General features: G+C 34.1%; 2 protein-coding genes across 12 annotated transcripts in view; both read left to right on the top strand.

Annotated features, from left to right (window-relative positions):
• LOC109600250 (PRL-1 phosphatase) overlaps positions 1 to 2,613 on the top strand; it is a 44,740-nt gene extending 42,127 nt beyond the window's left edge. For all 6 annotated transcript variants that reach the window (XM_020016377.2, XM_020016378.2, XM_020016382.2 and 3 more), the window contains 2 exons: positions 1,288 to 1,586; positions 1,651 to 2,613. In XM_020016377.2, coding sequence (XP_019871936.1) covers positions 1,288 to 1,586; positions 1,651 to 1,762 — 411 coding nt within the window. In that variant the 3' untranslated portion in view covers positions 1,763 to 2,613. The remainder of the gene's footprint in view (positions 1 to 1,287; positions 1,587 to 1,650) is intronic.
• LOC109600242 (myosin heavy chain, cardiac muscle isoform-like) overlaps positions 1 to 16,668 on the top strand; it is a 46,739-nt gene extending 30,071 nt beyond the window's left edge. The window contains exons 1-23 of one of the 6 annotated variants that reach the window (XM_049970855.1): positions 6,270 to 6,535; positions 8,093 to 8,204; positions 8,260 to 8,355; positions 8,417 to 8,652; positions 8,704 to 8,879; positions 9,572 to 10,104; positions 10,156 to 10,309; positions 10,354 to 10,557; positions 10,613 to 10,741; positions 10,817 to 11,144; positions 11,623 to 11,897; positions 11,947 to 12,068; positions 12,126 to 12,895; positions 12,952 to 13,082; positions 13,138 to 13,254; positions 13,309 to 13,467; positions 13,521 to 13,941; positions 14,000 to 14,126; positions 14,179 to 14,803; positions 14,855 to 16,129; positions 16,185 to 16,291; positions 16,353 to 16,440; positions 16,492 to 16,668. In XM_049970855.1, coding sequence (XP_049826812.1) covers positions 8,110 to 8,204; positions 8,260 to 8,355; positions 8,417 to 8,652; positions 8,704 to 8,879; positions 9,572 to 10,104; positions 10,156 to 10,309; positions 10,354 to 10,557; positions 10,613 to 10,741; positions 10,817 to 11,144; positions 11,623 to 11,897; positions 11,947 to 12,068; positions 12,126 to 12,895; positions 12,952 to 13,082; positions 13,138 to 13,254; positions 13,309 to 13,467; positions 13,521 to 13,941; positions 14,000 to 14,126; positions 14,179 to 14,803; positions 14,855 to 16,129; positions 16,185 to 16,291; positions 16,353 to 16,440; positions 16,492 to 16,533 — 6,210 coding nt within the window. In that variant the 5' untranslated portion in view covers positions 6,270 to 6,535; positions 8,093 to 8,109 and the 3' untranslated portion in view covers positions 16,534 to 16,668. Of the gene's footprint in view, positions 1 to 6,268; positions 6,536 to 8,092; positions 8,205 to 8,259; positions 8,356 to 8,416; positions 8,653 to 8,703; positions 8,898 to 9,312; positions 9,331 to 9,571; positions 10,105 to 10,155; positions 10,310 to 10,353; positions 10,558 to 10,612; positions 10,742 to 10,816; positions 11,145 to 11,177; positions 11,269 to 11,622; positions 11,898 to 11,946; positions 12,069 to 12,125; positions 12,896 to 12,951; positions 13,083 to 13,137; positions 13,255 to 13,308; positions 13,468 to 13,520; positions 13,942 to 13,999; positions 14,127 to 14,178; positions 14,804 to 14,854; positions 16,130 to 16,184; positions 16,292 to 16,352; positions 16,441 to 16,491 lie in introns of those variants that run through there. The other 5 variants (XM_049970853.1, XM_049970858.1, XM_049970854.1 and 2 more) reach the window with 5 other exon arrangements.
• The last annotated feature ends 5 nt before the right edge of the window (positions 16,669 to 16,673 follow it).

Below are 16,673 nucleotides of genomic sequence, written 5' to 3'. Positions count from 1 at the left end.
ATTACATTAATAATTTACTTACTTTCCGGGAAAACGAAAATGGTTAATTAAATAGAATCCTTTTATTCCATCAATTTCCTGTTTTATTTTTATTTGGGAGACTTTAATATAAAATATTAATTTCTTTAATATACACAAATTATTTATTTTACTTTTTTAATTAGTTCATTTTTATGTACTTTCCTAAAATTATCTTTTAAATTTCTAAATTTTAATCAGTTCGAATAAATTGTTTGTTGCCATTAAATATTTACTTATTTTATTTTATTTTTTCTAACATTAAATCATTAATTTTCAAAATGCCTTTCAATTCAATCCCAAAAGGCAGTCGTCATCAATTTGCATCAAATTAATTACACGTTACAATTATCGACAAGTAAATTAACCGCAAAAAGGTTTTTCACAAATTATATATATATATATATATATATATTTGTAACTAATTTGTTAAAAGCTTTTTTCATTAACAGTAATTTTGCCGCCAGTTTATATGGTTAACTCAGGCTACAGTCAAACATTTTCAATTATTCATGGCCCAGCGATAGTTTCCAAATTAATTCACACTCGCAGCATCGCTAAAATGAAATGCAAGACATGTTCAGGGCTCGATTTATTTTTAGTATCATTTTAAAATTTGTACTTCACGTATTTGATGTTGTACATTAATAACTGTGGACTAATGGGAATTGAATAATTTATTTAATTTTGTGTGTTTGTGGATTTAATTTAGTTTTATTGGATTTTATCGTTGTTTCTATTTAGGATGCTTGAGGAGATATGTGGTAAGATCGTACATGTAAAATGATGTGCTAATTAATATAAAAGTGATTATATTGTAAATATGTTTCAATGTCGTATTCAAATTTCAATTTAATTGCGCTAAAATTGCTGGAAATCTATTTATTAATCTTTGATTCCTTAGACGTTTGTTAATGTTTAGGTTAAACATTTCGTGGCCAATAATTCAACAACACCTCCAACTTTTGTTTGGTGGAGCACAAACACGTCAATCAAATGATAATTGGCAATAATTGTTGTTCTCCACCTCGACAGTTGATTTATTTCTTTTGTGCAATTTCATCAATAAGTTTTCGACAAGTTTTTAGAACGAGCTAGCCAGATGTTGCTCTAGCATCCCAATTACACCTTTCAAAGACCTTGCGACCACCAGTTGCGTCGTCCTCAACCGAAACGTTGTGGAGCAGGCCGCACCGTGATGGGCCGCCAGACCCACCCCAAGGCCTTGAAATTTTTTCGGAAATCTAACGTGCTTTTCGAAATTTCTAGGAGCTCAAGAAGCACAAGGTGACCGCGGTGGTCCGCGTTTGCGCGCCGTCCTACAAAGTGGACGAGCTGAACAACGAGGGCATCGAGGTGATCGATCTCGGCTACGACGACGGCACCGCACCGCCGAACAACATCGTCGAGGGCTGGATCAAGGTGCTGAAGAAGCAGTTCCAGGAGAACCAGGATGCGTGCGTGGCGGTGCACTGCATCGCCGGGCTGGGACGGGCGCCGGTCATGGTCGCCATCGCTCTCATCGAGCTTGGACTGAGATACGAAGAGGCTGTCGAGTTGATCCGGGAGTGAGTATTTACCTGGTTCTTCTGTGTTAGGGCACTAATTGTTTGGTTTTTTTCTTTGTTGCAGGAAGCGTCGGGGTGCAATTAACGCGAAGCAATTACGCTTTTTGGAGAAATACCGTCCCAAGCAACGGCTAAAATCCAAAAATGGGCATAAGAACTCGTGCTGCGTACAGTAAAATAATCTGTCATATTCATATGTGTTCAATAATTTAAAAAAAAAAAAAGATACAACAGGGCACTTTATAAATATATAATATATATACATAAAAAATAATATATATTCATATGTAGTCGTTATGTATGCATATATATATCTGTGAGATAGATCCACATGCAAACAACTTTTATTGTTTGTGGATGTATAAGTGTATATATACAAAACTTTTCAGTATAATGTGTGAAATACGTAAATATGCTTATTTTGTGTAAAATGACAGAAAACAATTTTTTGGAACAAAATTCGAGTTGTTTCATTTTCGGTCGCGTCTAACTTCTGGTAAAACGAGTATTTATAAAATTCAGATTAGTTTCCATTATTTGTTAATTTACATTATTATTGAAATAAATTTATTGCAAATTCGTCGCATTTGTTACATGGATAAATCGTGCAAGTTTCTAATTACTTGTTAATATTTATTGAGATTGTTCATAAAAATTGTTTTTTAAACGACATTACTTTGACGAGTATAACTAGTTTTTGTTTGTAGGTTAACTTCACAAAGTATAATTTATTACTTACTTGTTAATTGTAGTTTTTTTATTTTAAATGTCAGCAGCTTTCCATTGTATAAAATGTATTTTAAAATGCCGTATTTCGTTAACAATTTTAATTATATTACGTTGCTTCGTTTTTACCAATATTTTTATGTTCTATCCGATACATTACAGTCATTCAATCACTTAGCTTTCACATTTTTTATGTAGTTCTCTGGAAAAATATATTTTATTATTATGGGTATACAATAATGACTTTTATTCTATCTGGAAACAATAAAAAAATTAATAAAATAGTTATACAATAATAGAAATTTTATTTTAATCCCTAAAACACCTCTATAAAATAAATATTATAAATATTTATTAAAGCAACCTATATTTATTTTATTTTTGGTACTTTTATGTATAAATCTCAATTTTCATGCTTTTTCTAAATATTGTTAACATAAACAGTACTTAAGAATAAGAAATAGTAAAACAAATATTATATTTATATGTTAAATCAATTAAAGTCTCTTTTGAAAAACCATTAATAAAGTCACACACATATTTTAAGATGTAGTATAAGACATAGATTTAAATATTTTTATAACAAAACGAAACAAGAATATTTCAATTAATGTATGACAATAGCAGTGATTTATTTAAATAATTTGTTATGTGTTTAATTTATTGAACATAATAAAAGCCACCAATTTTCAACCACAGTGTTTTATTGTTACAATAAAAAATACTGACATTTGTTTACTTTTATTTAAAAATTTCCCACCAGTAAAATATCAATTAATTAATGGTAAAATTATAATATTTTCAAACACAGTGTTTTATTGTTAAAATAAAAAATACTGACATTTGTTTAATTTTATTTAAAAATTTCCCACCAGTAAAATATTAATTAATTAATGATAAAATTAAAATATTTCCAAACACAGTGTTTTATTGTTAAAATAAAAAATACTGACATTTGTTTTATTTTATTTAAAAATTGCCCACCAGTAAAATATCAATTAATTATTTGAAAAATTATAGTATATTTTAATGAAATTCTAAAAATTAATTTTATTAAAAACTTCCCCGTATTGCATTAGTTATTAGCAAATTATAATATTAATTAGTTGTGTTAATTTAACAGTTTAATAAAATTCTAAAAACTAATTTTAATTATAACTTATCCCACCAGAATAATATATAAACTATAATATTATACTAGTTGTGTTTATTTTAGTTTAGTTTTAAAAAATTCTATAAAAGGGATTAATTATTGAATGTTTTGATTGACCCCCGTAAATTCCAGAAAGGAGTGTCTTAAAGATAAATTGGCTACATTGTAAAATACGTTGACGACCACAAGTCGAATCTAAAAATAGATTGTATTAAGTTTTAACTATAAATATGTGCCATTTGTTAGTTATTTAATTTAAAAGTATTTCGGTACCGTTCTAAAAAAGAATGTTGCAAATAATGTACTATTTTAACACTGAAAAATATCAAGATTTACGCACACTCGCTGCGCGTAAGGTGCAATATTTCAGTGTTTTACGAAGTGATACGTTCTACGAGGGCGTCCACTAATTAAACAATAATTGTTCTGTTTCATTAAAATTAAATCGAGAGTAATTTATCATTAAAAATATAGACAAAAATGGTGGCTCGGTGTTATGTCTGAAGATTCTGCTGATCATGGCAACAAATTTATGCCGGAATGTTGAAAACACTTTAAAATAACCCTCGCAGTATGACGTTTGATATTATTTTGTTGGAGCTTAGGATTAGATTATGGACATGTCATGGCACCCCAAATCATAACTCCAGTTTTCTTCTCTTTACCTCTAACTCCTAATAGATAGATATTTTTAAAACATGTGGAAGGAAGTTTAGCAATAATTAAAACAAAATTAAACAAGTTTTCTAAATAAATATTTTATCTATAACATAAACATTAAATGAACCACCAAAACAGTCAAAAACTTCTAAATACTCAAAAAACTTAAATTACTCAGATAGATCCAAAATTGATAACCAATAATTTTGTCAAAATTTGTTCTTGATGATTCATACTAAAATGCAATATAAATCAGAAAACGAAAATACCATTGTGACCTCTTTTTCCAACAAACGAAGTTTAAGATTGATGATGCTTTTAGAAGCTAGATTTAATACATGCGATTAGTATTTGTAGATAGTTGTATTAATACAACTGCATGAATGAAGTTTTTACATGGTAAGACTTTGAGATTGTTCAGTTTTGAGTAGTTTATCAAATAACTCAGGAGTATCTCTTTCCAAATTGATATAATCACCGTACCCTCTAGTAACAGCTTCTGTGTATGATCAAAGCTTTGAGCTGTGTTAGTATTTTAGTAGTACAAATTTATCTAACTGCCAGCGTTTTGTATTTGTTTTAATATTAATCTCCCTTCATGTTCTCCATATGTCACTACTAAGTCACTTCCACGCTCTAGGTTAAAAGAAAACCGAAAAAACAAAAATCCTCGGAGGAAGAGAACGATGGAACAAGGTGAGTATGGCAGGAACGAAAACCACAGACACAACACTGGTGTACTTCCACAAGAACTGCGGGAACAATACGAGAGTTTAAAGAAAGAACTAGAGGCATCCAAATCGAAATGTGAACGTCTGAAGCGCGAAAAAGTCACTTTTTAATTAGAAGACTGGCAGCAATGGAAACCACCACGTCCAAAACCACAACCATCGAAATATTGAAATTGCAACAGAAATGCAACGAGATGCAGCAACTGTTGGAGGACGTCAAGGACGAAAAACGAAGTCTGTCGCTTCGAGTGAAGAAAATGGAGGAGGACATAGAGCTTAGACCTACCGCTCAACAGGCACAGAAAATAGACGGCGAGCTTCGGTCCAAACTTTTGGCGGCGGAGACGCTGTGCGAGGAACTGATGGATGAAAATGAAGACATCAAGAAAGAACTTAGAGATATGGAAGAGCAAATGGAGGTGATGCAGGATAACTTTAGGTAGCACACCGAATACGTAATGGAACACTTGATTGTTTAATATATTTGCAGGGAAGATCAAGCTGATAGATACATGTCTATCAAGAAAGAACTTGATCAAACCACAAACAATTGTCGAATATTGTCCTTTAAACTTCGCAAGGCAGAACGTGAAACAGAACAGCTGGGCACGATGAAAACAGAACAAGAAAAGAAAGTGGAAGAAGTACATAACCTTGAAATACGTTCCTCTATGCTAAACAGTATCAATATTCATCTATTTCACATCTCATTCTCTACTCTATTCCAATTTTTCACGATGACGTTGCAATATCAGAGGAAGCACAAACTGGGGACGTTTACAAAACCGGATTCTACAGTACGGAGTCTTCTTACTTCAGTAATTCACCATTTGATAATTGCACAAGTGGTCACAAAGCAATCTCATAGAGCTAAAGTTCTTAGCTGACGGTCTTTATGTTTATTTGCCCCTTCAGGTCTTCTTGAACCTTTGGCACATCTTGCTCTCCAATAGTTCCATGTAGTGTTTCGTCTCTGGTTTATCCACAAATTTGAAATTAATGGAAGTATCGTTTGAACACAAGAAAAGTGAGCTTAATTCTGAACTTTAACACAAACAAATTATAAAAAAGAATTGTACAAATGCTTTTGGACGAAAAACCTTCAAAATCTAATCATCATTATCATCAAAATTAGACCATTTTTCTGTCACTGAAAGATAAATTATTTCATTTAAGATTAAAAAAAATGGAGAACACATTAAATCTGGAATAGTTGGGGATAAAATGGATGGAGGCTTGCGTCGCGTCGGCGATTGCTCGTGTGTACGTGTGTCCGGCTGAAAATTTAGAAAGATTTGGCACGTATCCCGGATTTAGCTTGGCCAAATGTATTGAGCTCGCCGCGACGCGTCGTACTACGGCCACTGGCAGTGAACGTACCTAGCGAAAATTTCCTGGCAAAGATTGACGTCTCTGGCTCAGTCCGACTCTTCAACCGACGCGTTAGCATCGTCGCATCCGTGTTTCTTCGTTCTATCAACGTGTGTATATGTTCACACTTTGGTTTTCTTGTTTTTCGGGGTTAAATCACGATGGTTAAATTTAGATTGACTGAACAAGAAACGGTGTAACGTTACGTAATTATCTGTTACTATTGTATTTATAGTTGCGAAGCAATGTGTTAATTATAATTACATGCACAGAGCAAAAGTGGATGTTGATAAAGTAACAAATACACAGTAAGTGTGTAGGAAACCATGTACTAATAACTGCTTCTTACCCTACCATTACATTAAATGCTGATTACAAATTTACTTCACAGTGTGCTAATCGGCTGAATCTATATATAGATTAACAGCAGCTTAATGCACTTGAATTTGTCAGTTTACTTTTTCACGGTGTACATTTGGTAACACTTAAACACCTAACACAATTCCCGAATTCCATAACATTCCCTTTTTTAAAACTGACCCCAGGCCACAACACCTACATTCATGTTATTATTACCAAACTTTTTTTTCTCCCAAAATGTTCTTCCACTTCTGTCTCTACCATATTGTACACTAGAAATTATACAAATTCTTCTCATTCAAACATTTCTATTGTTCCATTTATTCATCAAATTAATCAACATAACACAACCTTTAAATGAAGTAAAAACAAGTTTTGCTGCCTCATTTCCTTTTAATAAATAATTGTTAATGAAGCTCATCCAGAAATTGTTAATTATTTAAGTTAGAGTCTTAAAAATTTAACTATAGTTGTAACTTCAACATTTCCAAGATGGTGGCCAGTTCCAAACATGGAAAAGAATTTGCTTAATTTGAACATCTACAAATTCCTAATAACTAGATCAAATTGAGGCATTATGGAAGAACCATCTGAAGAATTGACCACTCTATTTAATTTTTTTCAAAATGAGGGTGAAAGAACTGCTGACTAACTTTTTTATTGGTCTAAATGCAATTAGAATCTAGATATTACAATTGAGAAAATAGTTAATGTGATTCTTACCACAAAATTTGATTAACCATAATAACTACAATGTATAACTATTCTCCTGTTTTCTTATATTACAACATATTCCTAGAAAATTTAATGAACAAGCTATTGATTTAAATTAATTGTGTTTAAGTTTTTATTTTGGTGATTTCTCAAGAAATGAAACATGTTATCTGTTTCACATTATCATGTCTTTTAAAATGGTCCTCTAAACTAAATCTACAATAAAGATGGCGGACTTCCAAATTTTCATAATGAGTTCAGTAATTAAAAAACACGTTCTAAAACTACAACTATAATCAATTTGGCCATTTAACGTGAAGCAAAATAATTAGCTAACATTGCGGCGCAGTTCTGTCCTCACTTAGATGTGCAGATCAGCAATGAATGCACCTACATCTATTTTAAAACATCCATTAAAAATCTAATCACTCCAGTTTAATGATTTTCACTCAGTTGAGCGTCAGATTAAATAAAAATAAATAAAATAGTGCCGAAGAATTTGTATATTGAACTTCCTGCTTGTTCATGTTTACCTTACGTTAAACTTATTTTGTTTTAAGGTCTAAAAATAAGTTGAAATTTATAACTCGGCCATTAAGCCATTATTCGAACAGTTCTTCACATTTCCATGCACGCTCTGACCCACATGTTCTTCATTTCCAATTGGGAAACTCCGAACGGTCTATTTTAAAGTTTCCCAACTGTTTTGCAATAACCCTGGCATAGATCACACGAAATATGTTATCCTATAACGAATATTTCGCATGAATGGAACACTTTGTGATTTGCAGCGCTGTTATTGGGAAACATGCATCACTTGTATCCGGGAAAGGGCGATCCCTTGTGTCCCCTGGGATTCCATCCCCAAGTCAGATGGCCGACCAGATGTAAACGATGCTTCAGGTAAATTCGTTTGATTGTCTTACGTCTTAAGTTCGTTAACTAATTTACGGGTTAGGGATTATAAAGAACATGGCGGGAAACGGCGGGACGAAGATTCACTGAGACGGGACGACAGAACGGCCTCAACCCCAAGCCTATCGTGGAACCCAAGGTAAACATTATTTTATTTGCCTGCCACCAAGTACTTAAAGGGTGAATGTTACTTTGTTTAGGGACAGTGAAAGTGAAAAACGTAGAATCTGGGTGTCCAGCACGAACTTGGCAAGTGATAGAAACGAATTGAATAGATCAAACTCTGGAAGTGATGAAAGTGACTACAGTAATCCATCATCTTGGACTTCGACTCCAGATCTGGCCAATCTGGAGGATGACACTCAACCCACCACAACGGTATCATTGAAACTACCAAAGAGAAAGATAAAAGCTATAGACACGGGACAAAGGACAGGTAAGACTGGTGGTTAAGTGGTGTGGGGAGGTTTTGTTATTTTTCCTTTAGTTTCAGACAGTGTTTCGTTTTTAAAAGACAAATCGTTAGTATATAACAAAAATGATTCTCTGGCGACGCGAGCCAAGAAGCTGCAAGCCATCAAGGAAAGAAACTCTGAGGGTGTTACCAAAAGGATACAAATTAAGGAAGTAAAGACAATATCTGAGGAACCAACAAATCACGATGTACAATTTCTAATCCAAGTAATTATATGTTGTGCCGATTTTCCTTATCCCCAACTCCTGATAGGTATATACTTTTAAAGGATGTGGAAAGAAATGTCGCAATAATTAAAACAAAAATAAAAAAGTCTTCTAAATAATTATTCTAGCTAACATAACATAAATATTACATGAACCACCAAAACAGTCAATATCTTCTAAATACTCAAAAATGTTTTCATTTAAATTATCTAGATAGATGACAATTGATAATCATCATTTTGGTCAAAATATGTTCTTGGTGATTCATACTAAAATCCAATATAAATGAAAACACGAAAATACCATTGTGACCTCTTTTTCCAACAAACGAATTTTAAGATTGATGATGCTTTTAGAAGCTAGATTTAATACATGCGATTAGTATTTGTAGATAGTTGTATTAATACAACTGCATGGATGAAGTTTTTACATGGTAAGACTTTGAGATTGATTGGTTTTTAGTAGTTTATCAAATAACTCAGGAGTAACTCTTTCCAAATTGATATAACCACCCTACCCCCTAGTAACAGCTTCAGTTTATGATCAAAGCTTTGAGCTGTGTTAGTATTTTAGTAGTACAAATTTGTTTAACAGCCAGCGTTTTGTATTTGTTTTAATATTAATCTCCCTTCATGTTCTCCATATTCCACTACTAAGTCACTTCCAAACTCTAGGTTAAAAGACAACCGAAAAAACAAGAATCCTCGGAGGAAGAGAACGATGACAACGTGAGTATGGCAGGAACCGAAACCACAGACACAACATTGGTGGACTTCCACGAGAACGAACTGCGGGAACAATACGAGAGTTTAAAGAAAGAACTAGAGGCATCCAAATCGAAATGCGAACGTCTGGAGCGCGAAAAAAGTGACTTTTTACTTAGAAGACTGGCAGCAATGGAAACCACCACGTCCAAGACCACAGCCACCGAAGTATTGAAATTGCAACAGAAATGCAACGAGATGCAGCAATTGTTGGAGGACGTCAAAGACGAAAAACGAAGTCTGTCGCTTCGAGTGAAGGAACTGGAGGAGGACATAGAGCTTAGACCTACCGCTCAACAGGCACAGAAAATAGCCGACGAGCTTCGGTCCAAACTTTTGGCGGCGGAGACGCTGTGCGAGGAACTGATGGATGAAAATGAAGACATCAAGAAAGAACTTAGAGATATGGAGGAGCAAATGGAGGAGATGCAGGATAACTTTAGGTAGCACACCGAATACGTAATGGAACACCTGATTGTTTTATATATTTGCAGGGAAGATCAAGCTGATAGATACACGTCTATCAAGAAAGAACTTGATCAAACCACAAAAAATTGTCGAATATTGTCCTTTAAACTTCGCAAGGCAGAACGTAAGACAGAACAACTGGAAACGGAGAAAACTGACCTAGAGAAGAAATTGAAAGAAGTACGTAGTCCTGGAATAAATTTCTTTATGTAAATCCTTGACAGGTTTCAGGAGGAACAAGCACACTATCTCATCTCGATAGGATAAAAGCCTTAGAACAGGAATTGAAGGTCTCAAATGAAGTCTCTCTTAGGCTGCAAAAGGAACTGGAAGAAGCTAACAGAAAAATCGAGGAAACAAAACCATCTGCGGCGAAAAAAAAACCACCACTACTTGGAAGCATTGGCAAAGCTCCATCTGGCGACGGAGTAAGTTCTTGTGATGTTTTCAAAATGTAAATTACAAGAATCATTTGTGCTACAGAAAGTCTCCAGGGAGTCGTTGACAAGAGGTGGTTCACAAGACGACCCAGCTCAACTTCTGAGGGACCTCCAAGATTCGCTGGAGCGGGAAGCTGATCTAAGAGAACAGCTGAAATTTGCTGAAGAAGAGGTAAAATAAATGTAAAATGTAACTTAAATAACATGTGATAGTTGAGTTTAATTTATTAGAATTTTATTTGATTAGTCATCTAGATTAGCCAAAAGGAAACATGGAAAAATCAAAAGAGTATTTTCAACAGCTACTCAAACACTGCTTCTTGATGCAGATGTTTTTTGTACTGATGTTAAGTATACTCTACATCAATCTACTCAAACCCAATGTGATAAAAATAGTGTAGAGACCTGTGATATTGCAGTCCAAGCATCAGAAGAAGTTTCTTGTTCTGAAATGATGGAGGTTTATCCGAGAAATAATTTTATAACAGCTCTGCAAAGTAGAAATATGTTAATGTCTAAAATATATCAACCAGCTAGAGTTTTTTCACCCATGGCTACAATTTTATCAGCAATGGGTAATAATTTTGCTTTTATTTTTTACATTTCAGGCACAAAACTTACGAAATAAAGTATCAAGAGTTGAGGATGATAACGAGTCATTGGTTTTGCAGCTGAAGAAAATGGCTACAAAAGCAAGAAGTATGTCTGTAAAACAATTAAACAGATTTTGTTTTATTATAACTAGACACTAATATAACTTTTTTTCAAAATTTTATCACACTGGAAGATAGCTCATCAAAAATGTAACACGCAGATGAGCCACCTTCGTAAGCTTCACCATAACCAAAGTTATTAAAACCCTGTAGTTTGTCCTTGCTTACTAATTCATCTAAACTATTTAACCATAGGCCATTTTCTACAGTTGCAAATTAGCTTAAACCATTTTACAATATACACACGTGTGAGTGAGTGTGCCATTTGTGTTTTTGCTGCTAAGAAAGTTTTACCTTTGAATGCTGCCACAACCAACAACGATAATCGTTCTTCGCACAGGTCGAAAGTTAAGTCCAACCAATCAAAGATTAACTCCGGAACCTCAAGAAAAGGATGTGTCAGAAGATGATGATCCTGCCGAATTGAAGCTGCAGCTGGAACTGAGCGAACATGAGGCGAGTTTATTGAGGAAGAAGGTGGAGGATTTGGAGTCTGATAATCACAGACTTAAAACTAAAAATAAAGACCTACAAGACAAGTGTACCAAAACTACTGCGCGAAGGTCACTACTTGGTAACGACAAAGGAGGAGCTGTTTCTACTCAGAAATTAAAGGTACTTAATGTTTAAATAGACACATGTAAGGGTACAAATTGTTTTTTAGGTTCTGGAAGATGAAAGCAATGAACTTCGCAAAAAATTAATTGAAAAAGAGAGAGATTGTGAAAGACTACATGCCGAACTTAGTTTAAATCAAAAACGTTCCAAGGGAATGCAAAAAACTAAGTAAGTACTAAAATGGGTCAAGAAATTTTTGTTAATATAGCGATTATTGTTTTATAGATCTCTGGATATGGATCAGCAGACTTTGGACCTTAAAAGACAATTGCAAGTAATAGACCAAGAAGCTTCGGTATTACGAAACAAAGTGCAAAGCTTAGAAACAGAAAACGAGAAACTTATAGCAGAGAATAAGAAGTTAAGTCTGCTGCGAGGCACAAAATCTAAATCGTCTGAGAAAAACTTGGACAAATACATAGATCAAATAGCAAAATTAGAAATAGAATTAGGAGAAGCCCAGGAGAAAATTAAAGCACTAGAATCAAGTCCCAACAGTGTTAATTCTAAGACTGGAGAAATTCAGTCAGCAACATTGAAAAAATTCACTCAAAGAACGCCTAAAAAGGTAACAGCCTTAACATCCAGAGACCAATTGAAGACAATGGTGAGCGATTTGGAGAAGGAAATTGGTGAAATGTTAGTTTCTTGGAAATTATCAGAATCGGCAAAACTGAAACTAGAGGAAGAGAAGGGCAATGGCAAGAACAAACTTGAATATGATAAAATGTTGAAGGACATTGAGGAAATGAAGAAGAAGTATGAAGCAGTCCAGAAAGAATTAACTGAAGAGAGAGCCAAAGTTTTAAATGAGAACAAAAAATATGAGGACTTGAATAAAACACTCAATCAAACGAAGGAGAGTTTGGAAAAGTCAGTAGAAGAAAAGAACAAACTGAAAGAGCAAATTGAAAAATCATCCAAAGAACAACATAAGCTCTTGGAAGACAAAAAGAAGTTAGATGACGAAATATCCAAATTGAGAACTAATTTGAGTAAGTTTTTGCTTTTATTATGATTAATTACCAAAACGTGATTATTATATTTTTAGAAAATGCTTTATATAAACAAGATGAAGTAACACTGCTGACTCAAAAGTCTGAGAGTCTTAAATTGGATCTCGAAAACAAGAACAAAGAGTTATCTAGTCTCAAAAAAGAATTAGAAGAAAAAGTAAAAGAAGTAAGTATACTAACAAAAGGATTTTCTTTTTCATTATTTTAAAATCTACTTTAAGCTAACATCAAAAGTTAAAAATATAAGCGAGTTAGAGGGAAAACTAATAACAGTCGAAGATAAATATAAAACTTCAGATAAAAAGTTAAAAGATCAAATAAAAGACTACGAAAATAAAGTACAATATTAAATACACATGTATAGAATATATTATAATGCATGTTTTTTACAGATTGAAGCGGGTAAAGAAAAAATAAAGAATATGGAAAATGAACAACTAAAACTAGAAGAAGATAAAAGAAAGCTTAACAATCAAGTCGAGGATTTAAATACAAAGGTCAAAGGACTTGAAAATTCCATAGAACAGAAAAATAAACATATAAAACAATTGGTGAGTTTGTTGCTAATTATCTTATTTGATTGATAAACTATAAAATATTACAGGAGGAGAGTCTTAATAAAGAAAGAGAAATAGTATCGAAGACCAATTTGAAGGTTGGAGAGTTAGAGAACAGAGAAATTAACAAACTAAAGGACGACCTAAGCAAAAAGAAGGTGCAGCTTTCCGAATTGGAATCTAAACTGGAGATCGCAGCGAAAAACCAAAGAAATCTAGAAGACAAACTGAAAAAATCAGACGTCGAAAATAAGAACAATAAACTTGAGATCGAGAAAAAGAACAAGGAATTGGAAATAGATTTGCAGAATGAGCGTAAGAAACTCGAAGTGATAAAAGCAAATCATGAAAAGGAACAAAAAAATAGAGAACTAGAGTTGTCATCACTGAAGAGCAAAATAAAGAAGCTGGAGTTGAATTCTGGTACCGGCAAAACCGAAATTAAGCACTTCCAAGAAACTATAGAAAGTAAATTTGATCATTTTATTTTTTTTTTTTTTCATATATTGTAACCTTTGATTTTTAGAGCTGGAGCTTACCATTGACCAAGAGAGAAGAAGGTACGATGACTTAACTGTTAAGTATGAAATGTTGGAAGAAGAACACGTAGTTACAAAAGCTAAACTTGTCATGGAGAAAGAAACTGTTGATAAGTAAGTAAACTTCATATAAATTATAATATTTACTTATAGAACAAATTTCTAGTCAACTACTAAACCTTAAAAAAGAGACAAGCCAGTTAGAATCCGAACTTAAAACATTACGTGACACTTACAACAGTAAACAGGATACTTGGATAAAAGAAAAACTATCAATGGAAGAAAAACTGAAAGATGCTAAAAAGGTGGTGCATAATGGCAACGATTACGAAAAGTCCAGGTTGAAATCATCTTTGGAAGAGGTGCAGTCTGAGTTGGAACAACTGAAAAAAGAATATAGTAACACCAACGACCAAATGGAGTTCATGAGGAAAGAAAATGATGAACTCAAGAAGAAACTGGACGATTATGAAAGAGTTAATAAAGTCCAAAGGAACATCAGTGCTGACAGTACGGCCATGGAAAAAGAAATTAGACAATTGAAGATTAAATTGAGCAATTCCGAAAAGAACAAGAAATCTGATCTTGCAGAATATAAGATTAGATACGAAAGTCAATTGTCTATAGTTAATGGTGAGCTGCAGTCCTTGCAAAATCAAGTAATGAGATTTAAGCGTGAAAGAGATAATTACAAACACATGCTCGAAGCTGCACAAAAAACAATTGGAGACTTAAAACAATCGCCAAAGTCTGTTAAAGATGGAGCCTCCAAAATTGTTCAATATGATGAGGTAATACAATTTTATGTCGTTAATCTAGTGTTCATAGATGTTGTGTTTTAGTTGGAAGAGTCAAAAACAAAGGTGCAAACTCTTGAGCAACAAGTAAGCTGTATGGAAGACGAATTGTCCGAGTCCAGGTTAGAGTGTTCTAGGTTGAAGACTGAACTGGTGTCAGAGAGATCATCCTGGGAGGTCAAACTGTCAGAATTCCAATCCAGAATCAACGAGCTGGAAGAAGAAAAGATCTTGAACAGCGGTCGCACTAAAATAGTAGGCTTGAGAACAAGAATGGAATTAGCTTGGCAAAAGGAAAGAGAAGAACAACAACGATTGTTGCAAGAAACAGCCACACTGGCACGTGATTTAAGGCAAACGTTGTTCGAGGTGGAAAGAGAAAGAGATAAAGAAAGACTGGAGGCCAAACGCAAGCAGGACCAATTCAAAAAATCATCGGAAGAAGAGCAAGAGGAGAACAAGAAGAAAATAACCGAATTACAGTGTGATTTACTGGAACTTAGAGATGCTCACGCTAAACTGAGAACGACCAATGAAAAGCTGCGACGAGAGAAAGAGCGCTATGAGAAAGAACGTGAGGAGTTCAAGACGATGATCAACGGAAAGAAACGGGCGGATATAGAAGATGACAGAAAAATAAGCGCCATTATTGAACACGTGGACACGTTGAAGCAATTCGCACCCGAACTCTTCTTCTCAAAAGAAACCGATGCCACGTACACGCCCACACCTCCAAGAAGAACCAAATCTAAGTCTCGAGAAACTTCACCGGCCGGTGACAGAAGAGATACCCCCATGAGTGCGGACGAGAAGCAGCAACAGATCTACTACATCATGCAACGCATTGTTAACACCACCGAAGATTTAAGAAGAATTCAGAGAATGGCGGAGGACGAGTACGAGAGAGAACGAATTAAGAGGGCCATGGGCATGAGAAGGGCGACGTCCTCTGAGCATGAAGCTGATTCCAGATATAGTAGACCCTATTTAAGGCAAAGTCCCATTGTAACCAAACCTTTGCAACGGAAGAGTTTATCATTGGAGCAAACTAACCAAAACGAACAAAAAATTTGGAAGGGAGACAACGATAGTGTATCCAGTCTGCAGTCCTTAGAGTTTAATTCCGATGTGGAGGCCATGAGGAGTAGAAGGGACACCAGTTTGGACAGCAGGTTATCTGGCGGTTCGACGCAGAGTGATTTTGGCGAGAAGAAGAAGAAAAAGGGTATTATGGGTAAGTTGAAGAAGTTAACAAAGTCGAGGAGCATCGATGACCAGGATCCCGGAACATTTTCACCTTCTCGATCGTTGTCATCTCGAGTAAGATATATTTAAGACACACACCGAGAGTGTTGACTTTAATTGAATTTTTTAGCCTAATTCCAATTCTGAAGTAAATGAAGAAAGAGGAAGTAAAAAGGACTTAAGGGAACGAATAACAGGGATGTTCAAGAAGAGCGGCTCTTCATCAAGAAGCAACAGGTGAAGACATTTTTACATCTATTATATACTTAGGCCATGCCTTAATATCATTTTATTTCAGTATGGAAAGACAGAGGCACGACACAAGTTCCACTCAAAGACCTTTAATGAGAAATGGAAGTAACGGAAATTTGCATTCATCATCTTCTGTAGGTCGATGAAGTAATATTTCCTTTTATCCTAACCGATTTCTATTTCAGGACATAGAAACACCTAAAAAAGGAAAGTCTAAAAGAAGTTGACTTAAACCATTTTCCATTTTTTACCCCTTCTTTCCTTATTGCTTTAATGTAGTTTTTGTGTAAAATTTAATATTTTGACTTATTTATTTTAACTATTGGACTACATGTATAAATAAATGTGTAAATATTGTAAAATGAGT

This window comes from Aethina tumida, chromosome 1, assembly GCF_024364675.1.
Source record: "Aethina tumida isolate Nest 87 chromosome 1, icAetTumi1.1, whole genome shotgun sequence".
NCBI lineage: Eukaryota > Metazoa > Arthropoda > Insecta > Coleoptera > Nitidulidae > Aethina > Aethina tumida.
This window is presented reverse-complemented; position numbering and strand designations above follow the sequence as displayed.